This window comes from Lutra lutra, chromosome 8 (assembly GCF_902655055.1).
Source record: "Lutra lutra chromosome 8, mLutLut1.2, whole genome shotgun sequence".
Classification (NCBI taxonomy): Eukaryota; Metazoa; Chordata; class Mammalia; order Carnivora; family Mustelidae; genus Lutra; species Lutra lutra.
This window is the reverse complement of record NC_062285.1, coordinates 56,666,041-56,678,265: the sequence shown is the minus strand read 5'-3', so window position 1 is coordinate 56,678,265 and position 12,225 is coordinate 56,666,041. Positions and strand designations below refer to the sequence as shown.

The 12,225-nt window shown below is 48.6% G+C and overlaps 1 protein-coding gene across 2 annotated transcripts in view; it reads left to right on the top strand.

Annotated features, from left to right (window-relative positions):
- The first annotated feature begins 10,502 nt into the window (after positions 1-10,502).
- The window catches only part of ACVR1B (activin A receptor type 1B), a 34,435-nt gene continuing 32,712 nt past the window's right edge, over positions 10,503-12,225 (top strand). The window contains exons 1-2 of one of the 2 annotated variants that reach the window (XM_047740893.1): positions 10,561-10,690; positions 11,950-12,098. Coding sequence is in view for 1 of the 2 variants with exons in the window: in XM_047740892.1 (XP_047596848.1) it covers positions 10,600-10,690 (91 nt within the window). In the remaining variant the exon portion in view is untranslated. Of the gene's footprint in view, positions 10,691-11,949; positions 12,099-12,225 lie in introns of both variants that reach the window. The other variant, XM_047740892.1, reaches the window with a different exon arrangement.

The window sequence follows — 12,225 nt, the reverse complement described above, 5'->3', positions numbered from 1 at the left end:
TTTAGAGAACCCTGATGTCCATTCACAGGACAGCATGGATTCCAAAGTGGCGTGAGCAAGGGGGAGAGAGGTGGCAAAGCAGGGAACTATGGGCAAAATAGGACAATATCATGTTTGTTTCTGCCTCTGGTGGGGAAGAAAAGGGAGAGCCTGCCACTGTCTTGACTATGGCGCACCTGAGCCTGCCTCCCATCCCCCTGAGGTCCCTATAGGCTGGCCCTGGCAGGCAGTGGGCATTTAGTAAGTGCACATGAGAGCTGGTGGTGATGTTGACGGGATGGCCGCACAACACTCAGTCTGCAAAGTCCAGACTTCTGTCTCTCCCGCCCCCTGGGAATTTCATAAATAAATCCCTGGCCCTCTTCCAAGAAGAATTTCAGGGCTTCTCTGCATGTGTGTGTGTGTGTGTGTTTTCAGAAACACAACCATTTTACATGCTGCCTGGTGTGCAAACTCCTAAGCAGCTCCTGGGGAGGGATGAGGGCGGGCAGGGCATGAGAACGCAGAGCCTGGGTTAGGCTGGGCCAGCGGGATGGCCAGGATACCAGCAGTGAATGGGTAGGCTGGAGCGGAGTCTCTGCGCCTGGGTCAGCTAACCTGGTACGCAGGCACCCAGGCGGCCCCAGGCTCAGGTTGCTCAGCCCCCCTCCCCCACTCCCTGGCTTTGGCAGTATTCTCCACCAGGTTTTTGCAAAGCGCTGGGGTCTTAAAATAGCATAAAGGCATACACACTCTAGACTATAGTGTCAATTCCAGTACCAAAGAGTGATCCGAAAGGAGGGAGAGTGGAGGGGAGAGCTGTGTGAGTGTGAGGGCAGTAGGAAACGGGGTGGGCACTTGGTATGAGGACAGGGAGGGAGGAACAGGGAGAAGAAAACAAGACAGAGCTCATATCTGGGTGTGTGCTGGGTGTGTGTGACACAGTGAGGGGGCTGATAGTCATGTCTGGTGTGTGTGTGTGTGTGTGTATGTGTGTGTCTGGGATCATGAAAGCAGAGGCTGTGTTGGTGTGATCATTTTGGTGAGGACACTTTGGATTTCTCTTCTGGACTATGAACTTCATCGTAAGCATCCCCAAGGCCTAGCCTGGTGCCTGGCACGCAGACAGTGGGGGCATATTCCTGGGATAAATAAACAATGGATGGTGGGTGCGTGGATTTGCTAGAACATAAAATGATAGCCATAAAGATAGTCCAACTTCAGATAGCAAGATTAGAAATGTGTGCCCCGAAGGTAGCAGGCTCAGTCAATCCATATGTATTTACTGAACATCAGGAGGAAAATGGAAGTGAAGGGCTTATGGTCTGTCTGGGGAAGGAGAGAGGAGCACACCCAGGAAGGGGAAGGCTTCCTGGAGGAGTCAGGCCCTAAGCTCCTTCTGAAGGATGAGTGCAATTCGTTGAGCTGGTGTCCTAGCTAATGCTCTCAGGCTTCAAGGACCAGTACCCTCAAACCAACGGAAGTGAAAAGAGGATTTCCTGGAAAGACATGGGAATCTCAGAGAAACTGGTAGTGGAAAATACAGCCAGATCACCTGGGATCTGAGAAGACACTGGGCTGGTTATTTGTTGAGGATAATTTGACAGAGTGGGTGAGTATGGAGGGCGTGTGGGCACACATACATACCCATAGACACACCTCAGTAATCTCTCTCTCTTTCTCTCTCTCTCTCTCTGACTCTGTTCCATTCCACTCTCCTCTCCTGGTTCAGCCTGGTCATGCTACATGACCAGAATGGCTTTCTCGTAGTGCTCTGTAACTCCTGTCACCATCTAAGTGACTCAGTTACTATGCCTCCTGAGTTCCAATGCCCACAAGAGAGAAACTGAAGAGTCAGCCAGTCTACTTACTGTTTTTCCTGGGTTCAGATACCCAACCCTGTTCAATCATCTGTGGACAGAGGGCAGATCATGCACTCACCCAGGAGAAGGGGGCATTGACTCTTATAATCAAGATGGAAAAGACAGAACGAGGGCTGTCCAGGCAGGGGGAACACTATGACTGAGGATTTGGGGTCTGCGTGTCTGTGGGTATATGTGAGAGAGAGAGGGAAAGAGAAGCCAAGAGAGCTGTCAGGACCAAGATTAGCTGGGTGAACTTTTGCAACTTATTTAATCTCTCTATGCCTCAGTTCCTCATCTCTACAATGGAGTTGTTGTGAAGATTAAATAAATAATCCATATACGGCTCTTAGGAGAGTAAATGGTCAGTTCCTGTATGCTATTTTTAACTAAGTCTGGATGGATAGTAAGTTCTCATCATGAGGAGGTCTCGACTGTCCCCTTTGGTTCTACCCTGGACAAATCATTGATCTTGTCTGAACCTCAATTTGTCCATCTGTAAAATGAGATCAGACTAAAATAATTTCTAAACTCTTCTCTAGATTGAGAATGTCATGGGCTTGGCTTGTTGTTTTGGGCAACAGGGAGCCTGTATGCTGTCCAGAAGGCAGATGACACAATGAAAGGGGCTTTCATGTACATGGGTGTGCAGCAGTGTGCCTGGGGACAGTGGGGAGTGTGGCCAGGTGATAGGGCATGTAAGTACGAGCAGTACCAGATATGTGTGGTCTGAAGCTCTGGAAGGGGCCTCACTTAGGGCAGGGAGAAGAAGGGGCCAGGCAGGCAGAAGCTCAGATGGTCCATGATAAAAGGAGCATGACCAGGAGAGCCACCCTGCTTGGCCATTGGGCATGCTCAGAGAGAAACTGAAGTATGAATCATCAAGGCTGAGGGCACCAGGGCTGTTTACCGAGGAGGCACTAGGGTAGAACGAGGTCATTGTGAGGGTTAAAGAAAAAAAGTCTAAAATCATGTGATGGCCTCTGGAGCAGCAACAGGAGGAGAAAAGCCAGGGGAGAGTTTTCCTCAAGGACACCAGAGCTCAGCACCATCTCATGGGACCACGGAGCACAGATGGCACGCGGCCGATGGCATCAGGTCCCTGACACTGTCTGGGGCCTTCAGGCTTCCAAGGGCCACAGCAGCCCCTCTGGCCAGCCTCCCATCCTCAGCCACCAGCCATGTCACATTCAATTATCTTTCATTCCTACACTGTGCTCCTGCTGCTTCCCTCAACTCCCTGTCCCATCTGTTCACCCCCCAGCCCCTATTACCCCGTTCCCTACCCCTTAATCCTCCAAAAGTCCCTTCTGATCTCACCCGGGGCTGCTAAGTATTTCCAGAAGAACTGTACCAAAGCTTGTTATGACCTCAGCTTTGTGTCCTGCAATCCTGGCTGGGCCCCAGTGCCATCTTGGCAATCCCTTTCTGCTTTTTCATGTCCCTGCACACTGCTCCCATTGTCCACACAGTCTTATCCAAATGCTCACCACTCTCTTCAAGCAGATCCACCATCATATGCCATCCTTCCTCTTGACCATACTGTACCACAATAGAGGGCCATGACCGCAATTTGACTGAGAACACCCAGGTGGCCTTCTCATGCCTATAAAGTCCCTTGGTTCACCTTCCTCCTCCAGCCTCTGACCAGCATTATTCCCTGTACCTCTGCATCTTGATGCTGTGTTCCCCATCCACCCTGGGTTCTGGCTCCATCACTTATTCCTTCTTCTTCCTATACCTTTAAACTCCTCTTGGCCCCTTTACCGCAGTCTAAGTTGTCATCACTCCCTTCCTGTTAAGGCAACAAAACACAGCAAACACTTCTTTTTTTTTTTTTTTAAAGACTTTATTTATTTATTTGACAGAGAGAGATCACAAGTAGGCAGAGAGGCAGGCAGAGAGAGAGGAGGAAGCAGGCTCCCTGCTGAGCAGAGAGTCCGATGCGGGGCTCGATCCCAGGACCCTGAGATCATGACCTGAGCCGAAGGCAGTGGCTTAACCCACTGAGCCACCCAGGTGCCCCGACAGCAAACACTTCTGAGACCTTGTGTATCCTTCTAGAAATCTCCTTTTCTCTCTTTCTCTTGTCCAATCTGAAAATCTGTACCTTTTAATTGGATTATTTAGCCCATTCACATTTATTGTAATCATGGACATAGTTTGAATTTATTTTTACCATTTCATTTATGCTTTCTATTCATCCTTCTTTAATTTTTTTTCCTTTCCTTTTTTTCTCCTTTTGGATGGATTATTTTTTCTCACTCTATTTTCTTCCTTCTCTTAATTTGGAAGTTATATAATCTGTTATTAGCATATATCTGACAATAAAGTATGCATGAATTCATATATAACTTATATGTTTTTTATTTAGTCTTTTTTTTTAAGATTTCACTTATTTATTTGAGAGAGAGAGAGAGAGAAACATAAGCAGGGGGAGAGGGACGGGAGAAGCAGACACCCCATTGAGCAGGGAACCCCACATGGGGCTCGATCTCAGGACTCTGGGCTGGTCTGGGCTAATCCCAGGACTCTGGGACTCTGATCTGAGCTGAAGGCAGACACTTAAAGGGCTGAGCCACCCAGGCGTCCCAAGCCTTTGGTCCACCATGGTCCAGAAGCAGATGATTCTCCTTCTGACATATTGTCAAAAAGTCAATAGAAGCCTAATACTACATTACAATGCCTACATCATTCACCTCATTCATTGCATTTGGTAAGCATTTTATCATCACACATTATCACAAGAAGAGTGAGTACAGCAGAATAGGATATTTTGAGAGATCACATTTACATAACTTTTATTACAGGATAGTGTTACAATTGCTCTACTTGATTGTTATTGTTGTTAATCCCTTACTGTGCCTAATTTGTAAATTAAACTTTATCATAGGTATGTATGGATAGGGAAAGAGAGTATATAAAGGGCTTGTCACTATCCAGTTTCACTGGGGGTCTTGGAACGTATTCCCCTGTGGATAGGGGGAGCTATTGTATACGATATTCTAAGTTGACTGCTATTTTTCTCTAGGCCTTATTTAGTTGTTTTCGGATTTTTGACTACGGAGATTATATTTCTTGGAATTTTGTCTGTGAGAATTCCTTGTAGCCCAAATTGAAGGTGGGCTCATCTAGAGATGATCTGCTCTTCTTCCTTCCAGTTACTTTCAGAAGGTACACCAGCCCAGGACCATTTGAATCTAAATAGGGTATAGTTTTTCAGATCACACCGGTAGAGTGAATTTGTAATGAAATTGAATCATGCAAGCCCGCTTGTGGTTGTGAATTCTCAGGGAAGATTTTCCCCCATTCTCACTCAGAGCCAAGGTTTAAGTCTGGCAATTTTCCTTTCCTATCTCCTGGAGGAGTGAATTATTTCTAGTTCATACTTCAACCTAGTATATTATTACCCATCCTGGGTCACAGCTTTGTGCAGATGGTTGCTTATTAGACTCCTCACCTTGGGCAGTCCTGGGCTTTGTTTTCTGTTCCCTCTATCCTGCTTGCCTTTGAAAACCAAAGTTCAAGTTCACCTGGTATGCAAATGGTCTCAAGGTGAAAGCCAGCTTTGCAGTTTTGCTTTCCTCTCTTTTGTTCCTTAGTTTTTGACTTCCTTGGTAGTTTTCTAAGTATTTTGAGTTGCTTCTTCAGCAGAAGGTTTGCTCAGAGAAACTGGTCCGTCATTCTGAAGGAAATTCAAACCTCCCTCTCCCATCACAGCCACGTTTTTCTATGTATGTATGTATGTATGTATTTCTATTTGAGAAGGGGGAGGGTCAGAGGGAGAGATAGAATTTTTTTTAAGATTTTATTTATTTTTGGGAGAGAGAAAGTGAGAGAAAGCATGAGCTGGGGGAGAGGCAGATGGAGGGGGAGAGGCAGTCTCCCCATGGAGCAGGGAGCTCTATCCCAGGACCCTGGGATCATGACCCGAAATGAAGGCAGATGCTTAACCAGCTGAGCCACCCAGGTGCCCCAGGAAACAGAATCTTAACAGACTCCATGCTCCACACCCAGCATCCAGAGCAGAGCTCAGAGATGTGGGGCTCGACTTACATACAACCCTCCCCTGAAATCAAGAGGGACACCCAGGTGCCCCTCAGCCAAGTTCTTCTAAAGAATAGATGACTCTCAGTCTTTCTAAGCCTCTGCTTGCCATTCACTTATAGCCCCCTGAGGTTTGGCCTCTACCCCATGTTGCACTGAACCTACTTGGGTAATCATCCCCTTGAAGCATCAGGCTTCAAATCCTCAAATCCTAGACATTCTTGGTTCCTCATCTTACTTTATCCCTTCTCACATTAGAAACCCCCGATCTCTTGAATCCCTGGGGGTTGTATGTAACTGATGAATCACTGAACTCTACCTCTGAAACTAATAATACGCTATATGGTAATTGAATTTAAAAAACAAAAAACAAAAAAACAAAACAAAACAAAACAAAACAAAACACAAACCTGCCTGCTTAGAACCCTGCCAAGAAAACTGGAGAAAATAACATCTCCAAGTATCCGTCCACATCTATCTCTTCAACGTTACCTGTCTACCCTGCACCAGCCCCTTTCACCCCGTGCCCCCTTCACCCTCTGTGTTGCCAGGTTGCTCTTGCTTCCTCTAAATGCCAGGCAATTTTACTTCAGTATCTTGTTCGTACTGCTCTGTCTGCTGGGAACCACCTCCTGCTTTCCCTTGCCCCACACCAGCCTGTCTACCTAGAGGATGTTCTTTGATCTTCTAAGAGTCAGCTGTAGCATGGCCACTCTGTGAAAACTTTCCCCCCTCTTCAGCTTGTCCCTGAAGAGTTGAGGCATCCATATCTCTTGAGTGCCCCCACTGAGCCTTTACCGGTGTGTGTTACAACATAAACACATGTTGTTGTCTTTTTTTTTTTTTTTTTAAGAGGAGGGAGGTGGGGGAGGACATAAGGCAGAAGGAGAGAGAGAATCGTAAGCAGGTTCCATGCTCAGTGCAGGGCCTGATGCAGGGCTCGATCTCAGAACTCTGAGATCATGACCTGAGCTGAAAACAAGAGTCAGCAGCTTCACCAGTGGAGCCACCCAGGCATTGCTGTTGTTGCCTTTTTAAAAAACGCTTGCCTCTATTATTGTAGGTTCCATGAGGGCAAAGACCATGACTTATCTCTCTTTTACATGGTGCACCTGGTATACCATAGGTGCTCCATGCATGCTTGTAGAATGGGTGAATGAAGATGAGCTATTCCCTTCTTGAGATTAATGAGTCTGCTGCTCATCAAGGTGAACTAAGCCAGATCCCCTAAGATGACAATGTCTTGGTGCACTGTGACTAAGATGGCAGCCATAACACTGGACAGTCTAGTCATTGGAGCCCGGGGAGTAAGCTCTGGGGAATCCCATGACAAAGGGACAGAACAAGGCAAAGAGGAAATTTGTAGATTGTGATATGGGTCCAGTCCTAAGATTAAGGAGCTTTACAGAAATGGACACTTTGCTGAAGCCTTCAGGGATGGTCAGAGAGAGGAGCTGTGGGTAGGACACAAGTAGACTGAGTGCCCTAGGGCTCAGCTCAGGACCTAAAAGGGAAGGTAGGCACATCACATAGGAAAGTCCTGATTTGAGGGGATGTGCCAAACCCTCAGGAATAGGGTGTGAGGATATAACTAACCCCTCCCACAACCCATCTAGTCTAATGTCCGCACCTTCAGCTGGCTCTTGGAGACCAATCCCTGGTAATGCATGAGATGCTATAATGTTGAAGGAGCACAGGACCAGCGGGCTGTTCCTTCAACACTAAATTATACATGGGCTTGGGCAAGTTGCTCACCTTCTTTGGGTCTCAACTGCCTCACTTGTAAATTGCACACACACAAACATGCCTCAACCACTTCATAGGATTGCAGTAAATGTCAAATCATCATATCGTAATAGCTATTCTTTTTATATCACTTCCTATGTGTCAGAGGCTATACTAACTGCTTTACATATGATATCCTTGCAACATCTCTATGAGATAGAACTATTTTTTAAAAAAGATTTATTTACTTGAGAGAGAGAGAGCACAGGGAGAGGGGCAGAGGGAACTTCAAGCAGACTCCCTGCCGAACGCAGAGCCTGACATAGGGCTTGACCTCATGACCCTGAGATCATGACCTGAGCTGAAATCAAGAGTTGGACACTTAACCCCCTGAGCCACCCAGGTGCCCTGAGATAGAACTATTATCAACTCCATTTTGCAGATGAATGAATCGAGGCTTAGGGAGGCAAAATACCTTGCCCAAAGTCAAATGCTATCAAGTGAGACAGTGGAGCTGGGTTTGGGGTTGTTGCCCCAGTGTTCTGGTTCCCCAGGGTGTATATTCAGGTACACAGCTGACCTTGCAGTCTAGGAATAAAGCAACCACAGGGATTGGTGAATGTAACTGAATTGAATAGTGTCTTCCCTGAATTCAGGTCCACCCAGAACCTATAAATGTGATCTTATTGAAACAGGATCTTTGCAGATAATCAAATTAAAATTACTTGAGCTCATAGTGGATTGGGGTTGGCCCTGATTCAGTGACTTGTGTCTTTATAGGAAGAGAGAAATTTGGACACAGAGATACATGGAGAAAAGATGGCCATGTGAAGATGGAGGCAGAGAATGAAATTATGCTTCCGCAAGATAGGGAAAACCAAGGATTCTGGGAGCCATCAGAAGCCAGGAGAGACAAGGAAGGATTCTTCCCTAGAGGCTTGAGAGAGAGAGCATGGGCCTGCTGACACCCTGGTTTCAGATTTCTAGCCTCCAGAACTGTGAGAGAATAAATTTCTGTTATTTTAAGCCATGCAGTGTGTGGAACTTTGTTAAGGCAGCCCTAGGAAACTAAGACAGTAACCCAGCACTGTGCACATCACAGCTGGGCACCCTAAGAATGGGTGGGGCAGAGTTTGAGAGACCAGTTAGATGGACTCGGGGGGTGACCATTTTGGGGTGATGAGGGAGAGCAGTATAAAAATAAGGGGTTTACTCATGCAGCTACTGACCAACTCATAGACTGCATCTCTGCGTGACTTTGCACGTGTGTGTTTGTGCGTGAGTTGTCTGAGGAGTGTGGCTGCAGTCTTGTTTTTTTTCTGGATGTGAGGATGGGTGTTCTTCAGATTTGTAACAACTTAGAAGATGAGGATTCCACTTGGGAAATGTTGCCCCCCACCTCTGGTCATCCTCTCCACCCCTAGATCTTGGATGATGATGCACTGTACTTAGAGAGGTTAAAGAAACTTGCCCAGGCATTCATACCAGTTAGTAAGAAAAGGAAAATTCAGATCCAGAACTCTGGTTCTAAAGACTCTGACCTCCTCAAGAGCTAAAACTGTTTTTCAAGCTAAAGAAAGCAAACTCTTTTCAAAAAGATATGGGCGATTGATTCAGTTAACCTTTCTTATTTTATTTGTTTTTAAAGATTTTATTCATTTATTTGACAGACAGAGATCACAAGTAGGCAGAGAGGCAGGCAGAGAGAGGAGGGGAAGCAGGCTCCCTGCTGAGCAGAGAGCCTGATGCGGGGCTCTATCTCAGGACCCTGGAATCATGACCTGAGTGGAAGGCAGAGGCTTAACCCACTGAGCCACCCAGGCGCCCCCAGTTAACCTTCTTTAAGTACTTTTTTCTAAATTTGAAAGTAACACTTGTTCATCTGTAAAATATTTAGAAAACATTGAAGTGTTTCAAGGAAAAGTAAAAAAATAAAAATAAAAAAATCTTGGCAATACCTACTGATAATATTGGGTAATTCCTTTCCAGTCTTTCCCCCATACAGTTATATATTATCAACAAAATTAGAATAATACTGTAAATAGTTTGGTATTTTGCTTGCTCATTTAACATTATCTCACAAACATCTCACCTTATTGGTTTTTATAAATATAATTTTTAATTACTAAATAATGCTCCATCCCATGGATGGGCCATCATTTATTTGTCTTCTATTACTGCCTCCTTAAGGGTCCAGCTTTTTATGATGATAAACATGCAGCTGTTAACATTTTTCATACATATTGGTCCTCATCTATTATTTCTTGGAAGACAGACAAGGAATAATACCAGCACATGGGTATGGATATTTTAAGGCATTTGATATATAATGTCAAACTGTTTACCGAAAGGAAAACAGCAGAATGGGAGTGCCTCCCGCAGCACCCTCCCCAAGACTGAGCGCTAGCATTAAAAACCTGACTCTGTTCTGCAAAGGGGCACCCCAGGATGTGATCACACAGGTTGCCGCAGCCTGCCGCGCGGGACAGGGAGGCAGGTTGCAAGGACCCCGGCGGGACGTGAGACGTGATGGAGGCTTGAGGTGAAGCAGTGGGGATGGAGGGAACAGGAACACACGCACGCGACCCGTATGGCATTCGATGCGGAGGAGGGGGGTGGGTGCTGATAACTGTGCGCGGGGCGGGGTGCAGGCCAGGGTGGAGGCCGCGTGTCAGACCCGGGCCTCTCAGCTGAGCGTTCGGCACCCACCCGTGAGGTGGCCGAGGCGCGAGCCCCTCCCACCCCGTTAACAGGGACACTCCCCTTTAAGGCGGGCGCCCGCGCGCACCCGGCCCCGCCCTTCGGGGGCGCGCGCGGCGGCCGCGGCGCCGGCTCGGCCGGGAGCGCACGTGCCGGCGCCGGGCGGAGGAGAGGGAGGCGGGAGCGGGGCCGAGGGAGGAGGGGAGGCGCCGGGGGCGCGCGCGCGCGCGCTGGGCGCTGCTGGGCTGCGGCGGCGGCGGCGGCGGCGGCGGCGGTGGTGGTTACTATGGCGGAGTCGGCCAGAGCCTCCTCCTTCTTCCCCCTTGTCGTCCTCCTGCTTGCCGGCAGCGGCGGGTCCGGGCCCCGGGGGATCCAGGGTGAGTCCCGGGCCGGGGGGCGGAGGCCGGGATGGAGAGAGCCGGGCGAGGGCGAGGCCTCGAGCCGCGGCCCCTGGCTACAGCGCGCCCCCTCCCCACGCGCACAATATGGCCGGGTGGGGGGCGCGGAGGAGTCGGGGTGACCCACGGTCGGCGTCCCCAGACCTCCGAGGCGCGGCTGCCCCGCCGGGACCGAGCTCACGCGGGGCCCCTGGGGACCCGAGCCGTCTTCCAGGCGGAACTGGATTCGGGGAGCTCTCAGGGTCGCACTCCCAGCACCCCCTTGTTCTATAGTGGGGAGTGCGAGCTCCCTTCCCTGAGATTCGGAGGTCCGTGCTTCTGCCATTCAGCATGTCCAGGGGCGGGGGTCTTCATTCCCTCCTTCCAGATGCTCTTGAGGGGCGTCTTTTCTCCCGCCAAGATTGAGGGGTTCAGGCGATGGGTGTTTGCTTCTCTGAGGTATCCTGATGTTGCGAGCCCTTGCGCACCTCAGATGACAGGGGAAGGGGTCTCTAACCTTTCCTTCAGGACCTGCATTTGGGGTGTCTCTTTCCTTCCCTCTGCTTCCTCCCTAATGTTCTGGGAAAGGGAGTCACATTTCCCCTTCGCGCAGCCCCTTTGAGTTCAATGGGGCAGAACCCCCCCCCACATACACATGCCCTGTGGAAGCTGTTTGGAGGAAGCGAGACCAACAGGCCCCTAAACGTTTTTGGAGCTTGGCTTTGGAATCTCTCTAACCCTAGGAAACCTGGTTCCAGAACGGTTAATCTGCATCTAGGTGTATTTGCTTTCCACCTCGCTTCCCCCACCCCACCCCAGGGGGCCCATTCAGTTAATCACTTTGTGGATGCCTTTCAGGTGAAATCCTAGAACCTCCCTCCAACCCCCAAGATTATTTAAAGATCCCACCACTGGACCGACTTCCCGGCCCTTGGTCAGTACTTATTTACCTTCCCACACGATCCCTTTTTCCAGCCCTGCCCCCCACGCACTCCCCCACCCTCACACACCCCTTACCTTCCAGCCCCCACAGCCTTCTGCTCCCTGACACCACCCCCACCCTTCTCACTATAGAGGTGGGTACCTCTCTGTGGGACACTCGACTGGGTGTGTTGTTTATGAGGTTTTGGGGGCTAAGAAGAGCACATGAAACCCTAAAATATTTAATTTAAGAGACTCGTCTGAAATGTGTCTTGGCATTGGGGGAGAAGATGAAGGTTATATTTGGCAGTTATATTGAAGTGATTATTGACCCACAGATGGATCTGGGAGAGACGATCAGGATTGTATTCGCTCCCGATGTACAAAGCCTGGGCTTTGACTTCTCAGCAGCCCCTAACCTTCCAGCTATGGGAGATCAAGTGTGTGTTCTGTGGCTCTCCTCTCCACTAAAAATAATGATTCTCAGGTGGGTTCAGGCTTCTTTAATAAACCAGACAAACAAGAAAAGACATCATCCTACTTTGGAGTCTCAAAACAAGTTCATTATCTCCAGCTTTGATATTTGTTCCCAGTGGTGTAGCCTGTGCAGTGGG